General features: G+C 38.0%; 1 protein-coding gene across 5 annotated transcripts in view; it reads right to left on the bottom strand.

Annotated features, from left to right (window-relative positions):
- HNRNPR (heterogeneous nuclear ribonucleoprotein R) overlaps positions 1-19,690 on the bottom strand; it is a 34,836-nt gene extending 15,146 nt beyond the window's left edge. For 2 of the 5 annotated variants that reach the window (XM_064589774.1, XM_054513077.2), the window contains exons 1-6: positions 19,534-19,688; positions 16,169-16,337; positions 13,791-13,909; positions 13,046-13,153; positions 10,436-10,549; positions 362-538 (exon numbers count right to left, since the gene is read on the bottom strand). In XM_064589774.1, the coding sequence (XP_064445844.1) occupies positions 362-538; positions 10,436-10,549; positions 13,046-13,153; positions 13,791-13,909; positions 16,169-16,325 (675 nt within the window). In that variant the 5' untranslated portion in view covers positions 16,326-16,337; positions 19,534-19,688. Of the gene's footprint in view, positions 1-361; positions 539-10,435; positions 10,550-13,045; positions 13,154-13,790; positions 13,910-16,168; positions 16,338-19,533 lie in introns of all 5 variants that reach the window. The other 3 variants (XM_045898476.3, XM_054513080.2, XM_054513078.2) reach the window with 2 other exon arrangements.

Here is a 19,690-nt window from a genome sequence, read left to right as displayed (position 1 = left end):
CCTTCATTACACTTTTAAGAATCTTGTCCTAAAGTTTAACAGTAACAATTCACACCTTTTTTGCCTAAAATCCAAAGAGAGAACTGCAGAAGCCAATATTCAAATGAAACTTTAGATACTAACCAATCTAATAAATAACTTAATAGAATTATGGAAGACTTTCTCTAACACATTATTTCTTGGGTATTTTCATTCCGTTTTACTTTTATAATCAGAAAAAATAGAGCAAAGGTCACATATCAACTTTACCAACATCTAACCATGCAAAGAAAAAAACTAAAGAAAATGAGACAATGTTAACTGCAAACATTTTTAACTGAGGTGATTTGCCACTAGACAGTGGTATTTGTTTATCACATACCAGTTTAACAGCCTCCTGTGCAGCTTCCTTTCCACAGAAGGTGATAAATGCATACCCTCTGTTCTGACCAGACAGTGGATCCATCATAAGACGTAGATCCCAAATGGGACCAGCCTTTTCAAAAAGGGGTACCAACTCATCCTCATATAAATCTCTTGGTATTTTACCTACAAAGACCTGAAATAAAATCTCTGTATTAGAACCCCAATGTAAGCATTTTAGAGCCATAAAGCCTAACAACCTTTCTTCTAAGGGGCTACGGGCACAAAGATAAGGAGGAATGAGGACAATTTGAATCTTTAGGAGTTAACCCTAATGTTTATTATAATGACCTTAGGGTCATTAACACAGAACAATATTCTATATTGAAAAATGGAAAATGATTAAGAGTGTGCAAAATCTGTACAAACAACTCTAGATTTTTTATTTCTATAGTTTCACAAAAACACAGAATAAAGGATACATGTATGTATCTTTGGGAAATATGATATCTGCATTTTTATAAAACAATAATTGAATAAAGACTGTAGTGGTCTTCCTCAAGTTTTCTCGATTCTAGGGGTGCCTGGGTGGCACAATCAGTTAAGTGTCTGACTCCTGATTTTGGCTCAGGTCATGATCTCAGGGTCGTGAGATTGAACCCTGTGGCAGGTTCCATGCTCAGCATGGAGCATGCTTAAGTTTCTCTTGCCCTCTGCCCCTCTGCCCCGCATGCGTTCTCTCTCTCTTCCTCAAATATATAAATCTTAAAAAAAGTAATTACTAAAAAAAATTATGTAATAAGGATTAAATATACAATAAATTAAAACTAAACAATCAAAAACCTTCTCAGTATTTAATATCAGACCACAATTTCTTCAAGCTTCCACCACATCGGCAACATTAAAGACAATCTTTTACGTTAAAACATTTGCAATCCACATGCAGTCTTTTATTTAAAGATTTATTTATTTGAGAGGGAGAGAATCTCAAGCAGACTCCCCACTGAGTAGGGAGCCAGACATAGGGCTCGATCTCACGACCCTCAGATCATGACCTGAGCCAAAACCAAGAGTCAGACACTTAACTGACCGAGCCACCCAGGCGTCCCGACACGCAGCCTTAAAGAATTAAGTCAGTGTCCGCATTTGAAATGAATTTTTTCTTTTTAAGATTTCATTTATTTATTTGTTAGAGAGAGAGAGAGTGCGCTCAAGCAGGGGGAGCAGCAGGCAGAGGGAGAAGCAGGCTCCCTGCTGAGCAAGGAGCCCAATGCGGGGCTCGATCCCAGGACCCTGAGATCATGACCTAGCCGAAGGCAGACACTTAATGACTGAGCCACCCAGGCGTCCCCTGGAGATGAATTTTCTAGTGAAACTCATCTACATCAACATTTCATATTCTGAAAAATGACCTGATTAATGAAACAGCAATCCAAAAGATGGCCAAATTATTACTGGATATTACGTTTCTGACGTTAAATTAAGCTCTATAACTGTGCTAAGACAATCCTTTTCAAAATAATTAGATTTACCTTCACTGCTGTCTGGTAAAACTCCTTTTGAATCCCTAGCATAATTTCCACATAACACCTATTCAATCCTTCCGTCTCTAGTCTCCAATCCTCATTCACTAAGTCATTCCAAGGAGATCACGTGTGAAAGGCAGTGGTTTCCTCATATTCTTTCCTCTCAGCCTTAAATACATTCTCAGAATCTATTTCTATTTCTTTATACCGCAGAAAAAGAGATTTATTTCCTTTCCAAGGTTAACTCCTTAACCTTAGTAATAACAAAGCCCATTTCTTCACACCACATTCTCCTGGAAATAATTGCAAACTTTCATTTCTTCGACTCTCCAGTTTTGCTAAGTACATCCTTCCAAACATGTCACATCTCCCATAACAAAACAAAACACAAACAAGAAATATTTACCCATTTATCTTTCCTTTCACTTTCAAATGCTTTGAACACATGGCCATGTCTTTTATTTCATTCATGCAGTTATTCAACCCATCTACCATATCCTTAGTACCGTGCAGCTACAAAGTATAAGACATCTAAGGCATCATCTGTGCAATATCCCTACAGAACCGTATTTCTAACAAAAACTCACTCTGGGGAGCCTTTGGCATCTATGCTCTCTCTTTAACTACAACACTGGCTTCTTCTACTAACACTAAGCTGCATACCCAAATGTCACTAATGGACTTCAAATGACTAAATTCAAGTCTTTTTTTCCTCAGTCTCATCTTGCCTTCTCGGTAAGCAACAACATTGGTGATGCTGCCTCCTACAAATTCTCTTCCCTTCAATTTTTACAATCCTCCACTAGCCTGGTCTTTTTACCTTTAATTATTTCCCTATCCTTTCCATGGTGATTCTCCTACTCACCTAATAACAGTCTGCATGGTTCCCAAAGTTATGGCTCTATCTCTTCTTCCCTGTATTTCCTTCACTTCCAAAGATCATATCCATTCCCCAAGTCTGTATCTATTTAGTCATCTCTCACATCTCCATCCTAAGACCTAATTTTATAATTCCAACTGCATTTGGAAGCATTTCCTCTTGGTTGTCCTAATTTTACCTCAAATCATCAATAAATAGCAATGTCATTTTTTTGTTTTTTGAATATAGATGCATATATAGATATGAATGACTGTGTATGTGAATAGTACTAATAGTGATGTATCAATGCATGAAAAAACTGTTATAATTTTATTTTTTCTTTATTTCCTGAGTATTCTACCATAGATGTAATAGACTTGTAACAAATGTTTCTTTTTTCCAAAAATCAAAATAAGTAAAACCCACCCTTGTCAACCAGTTCCTTTGATCTTCCTCATTTCTCTTGGGTAACATAATTTCCACTGCTCCCTCCACCCCCCAAGATCACCAAGGAAATAATACTTTCATAAACTTAAATCTCAGCTATTTTGAATCCCTCCCATTCCTATCCATACCCAATTAATCTTCTAAGTATCAGCCTGAAGTTGTTCCAATAAATACCTAGCCTACATAGCAACTGACTTCCAACCTACTCAGAGAACTTGTCCACACTTTTCATGAGACATGGAATTCCATATACCTCGAACTCATATGCTATGTATTTTTCTAAGTTCTAGAGATACAGTGAATACCACAAACAAGGTCTAAGCATTCATGAGGCTTATATACTATTGATAGAGACAAAAGTTAAAAAAAAATAAATACGATTTCAAGAGGTATTAAAGGCTAAGAAAAATAAAAGCAAGGAAAGGGAATAAATGAGGAGGAAGAGGGTTAGGAGGGTCTCCCTAAAGAGGTAAATTTGAACTGAGATCTAAGGTAGAAAATTAAGTAAAAATCTGAGGAAAGAGCACCCCAAGGTAAAGAACAACTAGGAAAAGATGGGAATACACTTGATGTATCTGATGAACAGCAAACAGGACAGTGACTGGAAGAAAAGACCCACATAGGAGACAGTGTTGGGAAAGAGAGAAGAGGGGCCAGATTAAGATAAACCATGTTAGGAGTTTCCATCTTATTCCAAATGTGTTGGGAAGATATCAGAGGGTTCTGAGCAGACAAGTGACTAGGTATGACATGTTCTAAAGGGCTGGCAAAAAGGTAGAAGATGGGACTGTATGGAGAAACAGGCTGCCCAGTCAGGTTCACAAGGCAATCTAGGCAAGGGATGACAGCGGCATGAGGTAATGGGTTGATAGCTTGAAGGTAGGGAGAATGTGAGAAATCATTAAGTTTTAAGTTATATTGGGTTCAGATCTACATTTTAGTTACTTTGAGCAACTTAATTAGTGAGTTTCAGTGTCTTCATCTGGGAATAACATCATCCAAAGGGTTCAATGTCCATGTGAGCAGAGAGCCCAAATCTTGTTCCTCATTTTATTCCCAACTTGAACACAGTGCCTGAAACATAATAGCTGCTTATCTTTGATTAATGTTCAAAAGATCATCTACCTCATGCTGTTAACTTAACACTAGATCCCATCCCTTCTCTTCCACTCAAGGACACATGGTCCAGCAACAATTTGATCATTAGCACACAAGTGATTATAATTTCTCACTTAAAAAAAATGTTTTTAAGGGGCCCCTGGATGGCTCTGTCGGTTGGGCACTGGACTTAAAATTTATTTTTTTAAGATTTTATTTATTTATTTGACAGAGAGACACAGCGAGAGAGGGAACACAACAGAGGGAGTGGGAGAGGGAGAAGCAGGCTTCCCGCTGAGCAGAAAGCCAGATGCAGGGCTCAATCCCAGGACCCTGGGATCATGACCTAAGCCGAAGGCAGACACTTAATGACTGAGCCACCCAGGCGCCCCTAGACTTAAAATTTAAATGAAAACAAAAATATATCTTGACTATGACACACCTTCCCGTTATTATCCCATTTCTCTACTCTTTTTAGCAAAATTGCTCAAAAGAGCTGTATGTACTTCGTATCTCAAATCCCTTGCCTCCCACTCTCTTGAATCCTCTCCAAATATGGCTTTCACCACCATTCTTGTCAAAGTCACTGATGACATCCATGTTGCCAGATTCAAATGTCAATTCACGGTCCTCTCTTACTTGGAAAGTTTGTTGTAACCAACCACCTTCCTTCTGTGAAAACTCCATATTGACTGGACTTCTAGGATACCACACCCCTGATTTTTCTCTTACCTCATTGGTTCTTTCTGCTCAGTTCCCTTTGCTAGTTCCTTCTCATCTCTCCAATCTGTAAATGTAGAGGGCTGCAGGGATCAGATTTTAGACCTTTAGTCTATCTACACACACTTCCTTGGTGATCACATCCAAAACTCATGGTTTTTAAATACCAAGTAGATGCTTATGCCTCCCACGTTTATAATCTCCAGCCAAAACTCTTCCCTGAACTCCAGGCTTATAGAAGTAACTGCTCATTCAACAGCTCCACTTAGAGGTCTAAGAGATATCTAATTCTTAACATGTCCAGAACTGAATTACGATCTTTCAATCCTGCTAATCTGCCCTTCTCTACAGCATTCTTCATTTCAATAAAGGGCAACTCCAACCTTCTAGCTGCTCAGGTCATACGCCTTGAAGTCATCCTTGGCTCCTTCCTCTCATACCCCCATATCCAACTCATCAATAAATCCTGTTAGATGTGCCTTCAAAATATCCAGAATCTGACCACTTCTCACTAGCCTCAGCTTATCAATCCTATAAACGAACATTCATAACAGGGCACAGCGCTAAAAAAACTACGGATAAAAGATGTCCTGAGACAAAATAAATATACAAGGATAATCGGTATTTGTTTTGAAATGTATTTTTTGGTGTGGCTAAGCTCTCTGGCCCAGTCGGACAGTGTTTTTGTACTTGAGGGTATTTGTATTTGAACATTTAAAAACTGTTCTGGGAAGGGGCGCCTGGGTGGCTCAGATGGTTAAGCGTCTGCCTTCGGCTCAGGTCATGATCCCAGGGTCCTGGGATCGAGTCCCGCATCGGGCTCTCTGCTCCTTGGGAGCCTGCTTCTCCCTCTGCCTCTCTCTCTCTCTCTCATGAATAAATAAATAAAAATCTTAAAAAAAAAAAATAAATAAATAAAAAAAATAAATAAAAACTGTTCTGGGAAGCAAATTCTGCTTCATACTACTTCCATTAACATAATGCAATGGTGCTTCATAATTACATTATTCACTATCCCTATTTCTTCCATATCCATTATAAAAACACATAAAGCAAAGAGCACATAAAGTGGCACTGTGAAAATACACCTGACACACAGCTAAGTGAGGAAGCTAAGTGCCAGGTTATTACACTTATGTAACACTTGTGCCTGTATTTTTAGAACAGACAGGTTTGCCTCATTAAGTAAACCTAACGTGAAAAACCTGTATTTTCAGAAAAAGTAATTTAATGATTGTTTAATCACTTTACATACAGGATTCATAAGAGCCAAGTTCCTTGTATACTCCAAAGTATCATTTGAATGTTAGAAGTCCAACTTACAGATTTTCCATAAGAATACTGTTTTACTTTAGAAGAAACATCAACAAATCTGTGGTCAACAAAGTCCCCAATATGATAATCCCTGGGATTCAAGAAGAAACAGGCTAAAAATACTGATTTACTGAGAAGCCGGAGATGGCTTCATTTCAAGATCAGTTTAACCCAGGACATGTAAGTAACTTAAAAAGGCTAAAAATAAACAGCATTCAAAACTAAGCATGATTCCTTTAAAAGTTTCTAAGCTCAATTTTTAATTAACTAAAATGAAATAGGCCGCCTGGGTGGCTCAGTTGGTTAAGTGACTGCCTTCGGCTCAGGTCATGATCCTGGAGTCCCGGGATCGAGTCCCGCGGGCTCCCTGCTCAGCGGGGAGTCTGTTTCTCCCTCTGACCTTCCCCCCTCTCGTGCTCTTTCTCATTCTCTCAAATAAATAAATAAAATCTTTAAAAAAAAAAATGAAATAAAACTGTTCTCCTTTTATGAATTCGTTGGTCCCTGAGCCATTCTGGCTCCGTATGAACTGTGTGGAGTAAGCCTGCAGGCATACATGCAGGTGAGCCTCCCAGCCCCCGCCCCTGCCCCCGCCCCTATTAGACCCACAGAATCTAATGAATACCGTAACAACCAGTTCTTTCTTTACTCACTAAGCATCAAGGCTTGAAAAAGTTTTGCTTGTCTACTATCTAACCATCAAATACTTCAACAGTAATAGAGAAAGCCCTTTGAGGCTCTGGAAGGAAGAGAGTTAACAGGCAGTGCAACGTAGTCTTTTGAGCATCTACTAGGGCTCTTCCCTTATCCAGCTCCTATTTGCTACTTTGCAAACACAGCAGCTTTTCCTCATACGTAAGGCCGTTCAGGTACTACTAAGTCATATACTTTTACATCTCTGTTAAACACATAGGTTCTCTAACACTTCCATTAGTTAAAATACCAAAGAATTAAATTTCAATCTACCATTTCCTTTGAATTCCTCTACAAAACACCAGTGCTGTGCTCTTTAAAAAGATAAGTGCTTATTATATTGGAAACAAATAAAAACAGAGGCTGCTTCCCCAAACAGTTTTACAATGCCAGCTGAAGAATACAAAGATACTATAAGCAGACTAGACCTGAGGGCCCAGACACACTAAAAAATACACTTCAAAATTAATACCTAGCTTTCTTATATATTTCTCATCTCAGGACAATGCTTAGAAACAATGCAAAGGAGTGCTCCTTTATAGGATTAATTTACAGTAGATTTTACCAAGATGAAACCTCGGTCTTCTCGTAACTTTAATATTGTCAGACTCAGGCATGGACCCTCACTTCAACTTCCTCAATCAAGACCTAAAATTTTTTAATGACTGTAGTGAAATATAAAAGAACTTAAACCTCACAGCATCAAAAATGACACCAACTAAAACCAATTTATTTATTAAATCAGCAACCCAATATATTAAAAACCTATTTTTCTGATTTTTTAAAAACTAATTTTAGGGGCACCTAGGCGGCTCAGTTGGTCAAGCGTCCCACTCTTGGTTTTGGCTCAGGTCATGATCTCATGGGTCGTGAAGTCGGCTTGAAGATTCTCTCCCTCTGCCCCTCCCCCACATGCTCTGGCTTTAAAATAAGTAAATCTTTAAAAAAAACCAAAACAATACTTTAATTTTTAACATATACAGGCCAAATCTCATGGAATTTAACTTTATGGGAAGAATCCAAACCTTTACACTAAGATTTTGTTGTAACGAACTGCGTGACAGGAGTGGCTTAGGCTCATATAGGGATTTCACGGCAAAGTTATTTGCTGTATGCGACGGTATCTAATATATAGGAAAATGCATCTTTCTCCTAAAGACACAATGCAATGTAAGAGAATATGCATATTTTATAATTAGGATACCAACTTTGTTTCTAATTGGATACTCAAAATAGTTTATCCTATTAAACTGTTTAAATGCTTTCAGCGAAAGGTGAAGAGTACTAACAAACTCCTTTCTTACCTATATAAAACAAGTCTCCATTAATGAGCTCAATAAAACCAATCTAATGGGCTAAAAAAGTTCATTTTTATAATTATGAAATAGATACAACCAACTAATTTGATACTAGGCTATACTGGGCATTGGAAAGAACATTAACAATATTATACAGAGTTAATTTTTATTCCTAAGGATTTTATAACTAAAGAAACAAGACTAAGATGAATGTAGTAACTGATAAATACTAATGAGGGTATCACATGCTGAATGGTATACTACAGATAACTTTTTCAAACATACATATTTCCCTCTTGAAGGTGTTGTAGGCTGCCTCTAAATAAGAAGTGAAAGAGTAATTATATTTATTTATTTTATATGAGGGTTTTAGGTAAGAAAATTTAAAACCATTCAGAAAAAAAATACCTATGACGTAGCAGTTCAAGAAAGTTGAACTATATTTCTATATTGTTTAAAAGTTAATAAAATGTAAATGTAGATTTGAAAGGGTTCACAATCTAACTAGAACATTAAAAATGAAGGACGGCTTGAGGCACCTGGCTGGCTCAGTCAGTAGAGTGCAACTCCTGATCTCAGGGTTGTGAGTATGAGCCCCACGTTGGTACAGAGATTACTTAAAAATAAAAAATCTTTTTTTTTTTTTAACGATTTTATTTATTTGGGAGAGAGCGAGCGAGTGCACAAGCAGGGGGAGCAGCAGGGAGAGGGAGAGGGAGAGGGAGAAGCAGGCTCCCCACTGAGCAGGGAGCCCAACGTGGGGCTCGATCCCAGGACCCTGAGATCATGACCTGAGCCGAAGGCAGACGCTTAACCGAATGAACCACCCAGGCGCCCCATTAATAAATCATCTTAAAAAGAAAAAAGACCAAACTACTACTCACTTGTATACTATGTTTCAATGACATTTGCTCCTATAACAAACTTAGATGGCTCACAGTCCAATTCTAACTCTACAATAATTATGCAACATGAAATAATTTATAGTTTTTTTTAAGAGACTCAAAACAATAATACATAGCTGATTTAGGTTATCATGAAAAATAAAAATGCTTAGAGTCCCTTTTAATACCACTAAATATTAAGAAAAGAATATTAACTATAATAATGCTTGAAGGAAGTTCAGGGCACAAAGACCAATGAATGTAAACTCTATTCTATACAGAGAATACACTGGAATTACTTCTGATATAAATCTAAAAAGTTAGTTAACTGGTGACGTCTTATTTCACAAACTAGAAATAATAATCTTTTCTTTTGGCTACCTGAAAGACACCAGAAAGAAAAGACCTTGCTGTACACTTATATTTTGGCACACAGTTTTTACCATTTAAAGGATCAGAACTGGTGGGGCGCCTGGGTGGTGCAGTGGGTTAAGAGCCCAACTCTTGGTTTTGGCTCAGGTCGTAATCTCAGGGTTGTGACATCAAGCCCTCCATCAGGCTCCGCACTAGCACGGGAGTCTGCTTGGGACTTTCCCTCTCTCTACCTACCCACCCCCCCATGCGTGCATGTGAGCGTGCACTCTCTCTCTAAAATAAATAAATCTTAAAATAAATAAATAAATAAAGGATTAGAATTGTCTAACACAAAGGTATATGAAGAAACCTTTATGAAGGCACAGATGGAGCAGAAATTGCTTCTTTGTTCAATGACAGACCAATGTACTCGATCAACCTTTTATCTGATCCTACATCCTTTCCTTGTGTGACCCACTCCCATCAATAAATCTCTCAGCAAATATTGAGTACCTTTTATGTGGTGGGAGGAGGATCAAGGAGGGACGAGGGTCAAGGAGGGAGGACAAGAGCTGTTCAGAATTACTGACATAAAACAAAAACAGAATAAAGCAACTGTTTCTTTTTAAGAACCTCAACCCAAGCACCTAAAATGGTGTGTTGCTGGTTGCATGATTTTAGCAACCAATTCCAAGAACTCTACATTCTTTACAGAGTGTTTGGATATCTACTAGTCACATGGTTCTCCTTGCTTAGGACTATAGTAAAATACAAATGGATATCCTAAGAAAATAATTATAGCTACACTTTAAAAAGAATCAACTACTCTTCCCCATCATACAACAGACAGAATAATTTACAAACTGGAAAGATTTCAGCAAACAGCCGAAGAACACTTACTTCTGTTCCAATTCCGGGTTGTACACCAGAGTACACACTGTCTGGTGGAGGACCACCATACTTCCTCTGTCCTGTGGTTACATCCAGAGTATAGCCAGTCCTCTCAAGCAATGCCTAAAGATAATTATACATCCGTTTATACTTGAGTATTATATCACACATCAGTATATTATCTTTTCCAAAAGATACCCCAACATCCTAGGCTATGTATCTTAGGTAAAATAATGTCAAAATTCCCACTGGTATCACTCACACGTGTTGCTCCCACTTCATTTTACTGCTCCTTTCCATACATTTAATGGAAAGAATTGTAGACAAATTAAATCTCTAAGCACACAATTTTTTGATATGAATGAGAACAGAAAAACGGGGCAGATTATTACAAATGTGACATAAGCTGACCCCAGGCTACCTATTCATATTTCTATACTGCAGTAGTCCTCGTTCTGCATTCTCCTCTACTTCAATGAGAGCTTTCCTTAACTTGTTCCCTTTACATACCAGCTACCTACCTGTGATTCTTTTCAAATAAAATGTTCTCTAATCAGAAGTCCTACCTCCTTCATGCAGCTTCTCTCATTCACTATTCCTCACATCTTCCTGTGACTTTCTATTAGTCAAGTAATTTAACCTTTATTTTGTTTAATCCTTTTGTTTTGTACTTCTGCTAGATCATAAGCTCTATAAGAACCAGACCATTTCTCATACAACACAAACTCAAAATATTTGGCAATTACCAAATGAGTATACTCAGGTTTCAAAAGACAAAACCTTACGTTTCCTGACTACCAACCTTCTTCACAACATTATATTAGGTATTAAAGAGGGACTGTAGAAAAGAAGGTAATGTTCTTGCCATCAAGGGTTTGTATTTATATGAGAGGCCAACAGCGCAGACACAATGGAAAAAAAAATGCAATCTACCTAAAACGGGGAGAATTTTACACTTCATGTTTTAAAAATCAGATGGTCCCCAACTTGCGATGACTCAACTTACGATTTTTCGACTTCGGGATGGTATGAAAGTGATACGCATTCAGTAGAAACCACACTTCAAATTTTAATTTTTGATCTTTTCCAGGGCTAGCAATATGCAGGACAATACTCTCATGATGCTGGGCTGCATCAGGGAGGCTCAGCTCCCAGTCAACCACTCAATCACAAGGGTAAACAACCAATACACTTACAACCATTCTGGATCCATACCAATCACTGTTTTTCACTGTCAGTACTGAACTCTGTAAATTACACGAGACATCCAACACTTCGCTATAAAATGTGCTTTGTGTTAGAGGTGATTTTACCCATCTATAGGCTAATATACGTTTTCTAAGCACATTTAAGGTAGACTAGGCTATAATGTTTGGCAGGTTAAGTGTCATTAGGTATACTTTCGACTAAGGATATTTTCATCAATGTCCAGATAAACCCATCCTAAGCTGATGAAGATCTATACACAATGTCAAAACAACAAGAGATTTTAGACATCATCAAGTTTAGTGGCTTCAGAAGTATTGCTGGAGGAACCCTGGGATTCCAGAGTTACCTTAGGGTCTCTATTTTTCTACCTTTGACTCAAAAAGAGCTGCTCTAATTTTAAGCACAGAAATACATGTAATATATAATATACATACAAAAAATGTATTACATATTTAAACATTACTTGTCTATACACATATCACATATACAATACATACTTATCAAAAGCAAATATCCACTTTTGGGGAAATAACACAGGCCTATTCAATACACACTAGTAAGTTTATGTCAAATGGAATTTTCACGTATTTATTTTAAAAATACAAGAATAGGTTATGCCATTTTACAGATGAGGGAAAAGGGTACAAAGGAGCTCTATGTAAACTATTATATGACAGGAACTACAAGTTCTACTTCCTGTCTAAAACAAAACTGTACAAACAACTTCATTAAATAAAATATTTCAATTTGAGAAGTCTATCACTGTGGCAAAACGTCAATATCCCCTTAACTAAGGAATGAGGTTCACTAGTCTTTTCACCAAAAACCCTATATTTATCTTGCAGAGTAGTTTATCTAAACAATAATAATAGTAATTGGTCCTAGTTACACAGTTCTTGCCACATTCCAGGCATTATTCTAAGCACTTGACATATCTTAATTCCTTTAATCCTCATAACTCTATGGGAATAGGTACTATTACTATGCCCAGTTTACAAATAATGAAACAGATAAACAGAAATTCAGGAGTAAAGCAGTTATAAAACACCTCTTCACCAAAAAAAAAAGAGAGAGAGAGAGAAAGTGCTTATTTAGAAAGAAACCAAACCAAGAGACATGACTTAGAGTCAATCTGAAAAGCTATTATCAGAAGCATCAATAAACATGTATCATTCACAGCCAGAACAAGTAATGAGGCAAGGGTCTGAATTAGGGTTTTTCACCAAACATACAACTGAATGTTTGCCCCCCAAATTCTTGTGTAATTTACCTTAAATTATCTCATTCCTAAACACTAGCTTAAAAAAAAAAAAGTGGAACAATGAAAACTATTTCCAGGAAATATGAAAAGAAACGTTCAATCTCATCATTAAACTTATTACCATTACAAAGACCCGAGTCAAGTTTTACCTTGATCTTTGCTTCATCAGGCCCCTTTGTGGACTCTTGCACCTTGCTCCCTTGTTTCTCCCTTTGCCTGTAGGTCTTCATAACTCCACATAAAAATGCACTCTTGTTCTAGAACAGACAAGTAATTCAGTGAAAAGGAATCACCAGGAATCATCGAAGGGTCAAATATGTAATTAATTTACAATTTCAAAAGACCAGAATTTTAACAAAATATTTACTCATTTATTCACTCAACAAATACTTGCTGAGTGGTTACTATGTGCCAGAGACTGGAGCAGACCACAAATAAGACAGCCAAGACCTCAGGGAGCTTACCTTCCACACTGGCAAAACAGTCTTCCATTTGTTGATATTCAAATGCATCTGGACTATCTTTGCCAGACATTCCAAAACTATTCCTCCTACCTACATTATTTTCCTCCAAGATAATAAAACAGGATCAGATAACCCAAAAATGTTTAAAATCTGAGTAACCTAAACCCATAAAAGCCTAGTAATAACAATCAGCAAACCCTGACTTTGATTTTGAGTTTTTAAAGTAACTTACTGCAAAGAAGTGGGGAGAGATTTTACTTTACAGTTGTGTTTCTGAGAACTCTGCCAGAAAAGGTTTTTTTTTTTTTTTTTTTTTTTAACAGAAGCAGAGGTAGTCACAAAAAAACATCACTTCTCTTCAAAAAAAAGTAATGGTAAAGTAATTTCTCATCATCAGTTGTTCAAAGGCATTTCCAGTTAATGGCCTTACCTGAACATGTGATAAGTCACTTTCCTTGAACTGCTGTAGTACAGACAGAGCTCCTTCTTCATTAAATTCCCTGAGAGCATCAATTGCTCTTTCATCAAGATCGACATAAGCTACCAATCCTAAAAATTAAATTGAGAAGGGGTAATGTTATTGCAACAAAAGGGATAACCTAACTGTGCTATCAATGTTTAATCAAGAATTGTCATAATTCAGTACTATTACTAACAAACTACATTTTCATTTAATATGCATATAGGAAGCTATACAAATACTACACAAAAAGGTCAAGAGTACAAATATGAAAATAAAAGATAAAATGTCAAACATGAATTTCAATCCCTATAAACATGAATTTCAATCCCCACATCCCACAAAAACCCCACAAAAATCCTAGCCCCACTTCCCCTCCCCTCCTTAAGGCTTGGAAATTAAATCTGATGTACAGAGTGTACTACAGATTAAGCATTAATGTAACAAATTCTGATTTATGTTAGAGTGGTAAGCATACACTGTATTCCCCAAGGATCAATCTTCAAATTATATGGACTGTTGTAGTTGTTGCTAACCACAAGAGGTGGGAGAAAAAAAAAGAGAAGCCATTTTTACTAACTAATTCTTTCCACTCTCCAAAAGGTATCAAAGGCTTTTCCTCCTTAGCACCAAAGAGAAAATGAAATGCATTTGTTTATCTGAGCATCTACTTTGCTGCAATCAGAATGTGGAAAGGCATAATTTTAAACTCTTCTACAAATGCAAGTGCAGCTTGATTAATCAATTCTGAAAGTCATATTTTAAGGCATTTTTTTGTTCTGATGTGTCAAGCTGAGGTTTAAAAGATGCTGTGGCATTCACAACATTGTCAATAATGACTATTTTTTTCAAATGGCATTAAGGACTTTACTATGGACGTACAAGTAAACTATACAGAAAATATTTGCACTGCATTCTATACATATATTAACTGCACACAGAACATCTACTCAGTTTGAAATGTAATCTCTTAAGTCTGTTAAGTTTGTGTTGTATTTCTCACTCTATAAGGAATATATTTCAGAATTGATCCAATGTAAAATGGAAATATTTGGCAGATTAAAACCCCAAGTCCATATGAACTAACATCAAAAGTGACTCCATTTTGATAAAGCAAAAAAGAACTTTATTCCATACAGTAAATATATTTTACATAATGCCATTTGTAAAGTTACTTTAAGAAAATGTTGCCATGTTTATTTTAAAAGCTCAAAATGAGCATGACTAAATATTTGGAGTTTCCTTACTTCAAAATTCCATTACCACCACCCAAAGCCACAACTCAGGACACCCATCGATCCATTCTGTCGATCCAACCCTACACCCAAACCATCAGCCTCTTATCAATAACAAAACACTCTACAAGAGAGCATCTCTGAGCAAATCACTGCCAATTCTCTATGGCAGAATGTCACAGGAAGTTCCCGAGGACTGATTTTCAAATGGAACCATCACCCAGGAGTCATTTTTAGGAAGTCATTTTAACGTCTAAAATTATCCTAAGCGTCTCAGATTTGAAAAAAAAATTTAAGGACAAAAAAACAGATATTTGTTACTACAGTACTTAAGACACATTTGAGAGACAATTCAATTCTCTCTCCCAGAATCTGGATAGGCACACAAAACACAGAGGAAGAAAGTTTCCATCTATGGCCCCAAAGGGGGAGGACACATTTATTTATGAACAACACTCCCTAAGGGTAAATATTTCTCTCCCTCTTTAAAACTTCAAACCGCTTACAACCGACCATATTAAGATATTCAAATTTGCTTAAGCACTTATCCATGGGACTTCTAGATTTTTTTAAAAAGCAGCTGTTACAAACCGAACACTTCCAGATTACTGAGAGATGTGGATTTTTGTCTATTAGAAACTAGACAGGCCACAAACTCTCAAGGAGTCTGACATTTATTATCGTTTCAGACAATACAGTCTAACCAGTCCTCTTATTATGCCACCTAATCAGACCTAAGCTAATTTAACAATCACTTTAAGAAGCTAAAAGTAGAAAAGTAAAAGCAAAATGATGACTGATTTAGATTAAGAAAAAAATGTAAAATTTGGTATGCTGAAACATACATTTTAATTGGTGGTAAATCTAAGACAAATTGATGTACTGTTCTGAAACAACTAAGACTGCATATTCAACACTAAGAAGGCTTCAAAATAATGAAATAAGAATATCAAAGTCAAACCCAATATGCCCTCAATGAAGGGACAGTAACAAACATTCAGCTCTACATAGATCAGAAACAATATTATTTAACCTTAAAAAAAAATCTATAAAATTCAAAGTGGTTTGCCCTCACTTTCATAACCAGTCAGAAACAAGAAATGCATATTATACCTGTCTGAAATATTTCATCAAGTCTTTCTGCCACCTTCTGTGGGAGGCCTGCCTCTATCAGTGTCTTGTAGTGTTCTGTGTGAGTTACACTGGAAGTATCCATTGGTTCTTCCTCTTCTTTTAACTGTACCGCATTACCATTCACCTGATTAGCCATTTTATTATGCTGCTGGAAAAAATTCAGGAGCTATATTACATTAAGCCAGAAATAACTAGTTTGTAGGACAATGCATGATTTATCTAAACTAATTTGTATACATGCTGCTAATAAACTCTATCAAAATAATATTATATGCCTTTTTGTGATGTATCTGACCTAAATTTGCAACAATAATCCTGTAAAACCATAGGAAATGTACATGGAAGCATTAGATCTTTAAGGAACTTCATGTACACAGGGTTAAAAAAAAAAGGCTTGAATTTACTGAAGGTAGAATTGCTGATTAACAAAAGCAGCTGTTGTGTCCTGACAAGCATATCAACAAATCACCACAAAATCCTAAAAAGCCCATCAGCTCTCAATTCTTACACAGTTTTTAAAAGTTTGATTTAGAAACAGAATGAACACCCACAGACCACTTAATCAAGGTTTAAGGACTTTCAAATTTTCCTAGTTCTGCTTCAAATCTAGGATAGGTGTGAGATAAATGCACTGCTGTCTCTACTTCAACATGCTGGTGGTTTGGGTTTTCTCCGCCTCACTTAAAAAAAAAAAAACACAACTTGACATTAATTTTTGTTCTAAAATTAATTTGCTATTCCCATTCACAGATTTAAAAGAAAAAATGACCAAGTTTAAAAGCTAAACGATTGTTTTAAGTCCACGTAAAATACGAAGTGAGCTACAATTGAGGGTGCGTCTTTAAAAAAAAAAAATCATGAGTATATGTTGCATTTTTCATATCAGTGAAATAAAGCTGCAAAAACATATCGAAGAATAGACAGCTAACTTCTTCCAAATAGTTTCAACAAACATTACCCAATAGGGTAAACTTAGGTCAGATGTCCCAGATTAACCTACCCAAATTATTTTGTATGTTCAACCTATATACAACACTGAAATGGACCAACTCCCCGAAGAGAGAGATTAGATAATAAAACCATACAAGGCCAGTCTCTATACTGCCTCAAAAGACAGGGAATTAAAGTGCACTTGTCTGTGGTGAATGTGATGAAGATAATAAGCAGCAGAATAAAGACACTGCAACAAATACTGAAATAGAGGACATGAAGGTGGATCTCAAGAAGAAGCCTACTTTTCTTGATGAACCTCAAGGTACCTAATCAGCTATAAAGAAAATACAAGCTTCCTAAAAAGCACTAAAACCCGCAAGATAACCACACTTCCAGATTGCTTACAACCATTGTGCAAATGCACCAGGTGCAGTTTTCTGACCTAAAACAACTTCTTTTCATTTCAAAGTCCACTTATATTTGGCTGAAGTTAATGAAAAAGGAAGACCAAGGGGAACGAGGTAATAGAGAGCAGGAAGAGAGGAAAATGCAGAAAGGGTTATTCTGAAAATAAGATAAGTATCATGACTTCTTATGATTACAAAACATTAAGACCTGATAGCCCACCAAGGTCTACACAGACGCAGACTCGTTAAACTTTGGGTGGAGAAATGTTTCTGAAGGCAAGCCTCAAATTCTGATGAATTGGCAAAAACGAAAACATTCAAACTGGCACACTTTTCATCAAGAAACTTCTTACAGTGTAAGATGAATACGTTTACTGATTAATACAACCTATTTCTATAAAGATGCACTCTAAAGTCCAAAATCTCTGTAGTTCTGTTTTCCCATGCTCCCCCACCCCCAAATACAACCATAAGATCATAAGAACTCAAAAGTTCTCAGTATCACAAGACCCTTAACAGTATTGCACCTGGGAATACTATTAGTCACAGAAAGAAAGCAAATTTTTAACAGGAAAGTTCAATGAACATCTGCTAAGGTGGTATTTTTTTTTTTAAGTATGTGTAAAGCAAAAAGACAAGTTGTGTATTAAGCACAAGACAGAAATATTTATGACTACCATTTCATTGCAAAGGCTCTCCTACAAGTTGATTCTAAAATTGGTTGATATTGTCAAAAAGTTTGTAAACTTTAACAAAAAAAAAAGTAAAATAATTAGATTCCAGAAAATAAAACCTTTCAGATCAAGGAAAACCTCTCTCTTCGAGCCAAATACAATGTGCTCATTTTTAAAAAAAGTCTTTTATGTCATATGAGACCGTTTAAAACTTGTGTCAATTCAACACAATGCCACACAGCCAAACCATATTTCTGGATGCAGCAAATACACTGTGACTGGAGTCATTTGATCTAAGCATTTTTGCAAAAAGTAGACATTTAAATAAGATTTTAAAGGGCTGCTGGGAGATTTGGGAAGTCAGCACGAGCCCCTCCCTGACTTTTTCTGAACATCTCTGTGCAAATTCTTCATATTAAGAGACGGGCTTTAAAAGAACCAACGAAATGAAAACTAACGGGTATCTCAGGGCTTAGGAGTGTCAAAGCCCTTATCCTACGACTGACTCATGAGACATAAATTCAGCCTCTTGAGGACAGCAAAAATCCAGTGTGAAAGGACTGAACCTTTCAAGAACCCCTTGGCCTTAAGTTTTACATTTTGGCAACACGGTTACTACCGTATAAGAAAAAGAATCGCCTTTCCAATTTAGTGCGCCTAAGACATTCTTAGAATTATGGATCTCAGGCGCCGCTTGAAGCCTAAGTTTCACGGCCTCTAGTAGTCATTTTTTCCTTCAAATCTCGGCTCGCAGCATGCAGAGTGGGGGAGGGGAGGGAGGCTTCCTACACCAATCGGCCCTCGGGCTCCAGCTCGCACAAAAGTTTTCTCCCGGCTCAGGTAACCCCGGGTTTGCATCCCGCCCTCTGCCCACCCCACCCCCTCATGCCCGTCCCGTTCAGCAACACATCCCACTCGTGGCGAGGCCGGCCGAGACGACAGCGAAGCGGCTCCAGAGGAGAGAAGCGGAGGGGGCCGCGGGCGTCTGAGGCCGCGGGCCGGGCCGGCCGCGTGGAGCAGCGGGCGGAGGCGGGAAAAACACGGCAGTCCCCGGCAGGCCGCGCGGACGGTGCCCGGCGGGCAGGACCGCGGGCCGGGGGCTGGAGGGGCGGGGGGAGGATGAGCAAGGGCGAGGAGGCGCCTCGGCGGGGCTAGGCCCTCCGCTGCGCGGCCGGACGAGGCCGAAGCCGCCCCCAGCCCATCCCCACCCCCACCCTAGGGCCTCGGAGCGAAAACGAAACTGGGGCCAAGGCGCCGAGCCCGGGATGGGCCCGGCCGGGTCGGATCGGGGCTCCCGGCCCCTCCCCCCACGGGCCGGCGCGAGACTCACCAGGGCAGAGCTGGGGCCGCCGGCCGGGCCCGTGAGAATCAGCGCGAGGCGCTTTGAAAACGACTAGAAATGGCGCGCGCGCCACCCCCTCCCCCCCTCATGGACAGAGATGCGATCCCGGCAGCACGCGGGGTTTCCCGGAACTGCTTCCAGGGAC

The sequence above is a fragment of the Mirounga angustirostris genome, unplaced genomic scaffold (assembly GCF_029215605.1).
Source record: "Mirounga angustirostris isolate CCGP_5_RB_7025 unplaced genomic scaffold, mMirAng1.0.hap1 SCAF_4, whole genome shotgun sequence".
NCBI classification, from domain to species: Eukaryota; Metazoa; Chordata; class Mammalia; order Carnivora; family Phocidae; genus Mirounga; species Mirounga angustirostris.
Note: the sequence above shows the minus strand (reverse complement) of the source record. Positions and strands in the feature narration are given on the sequence as shown.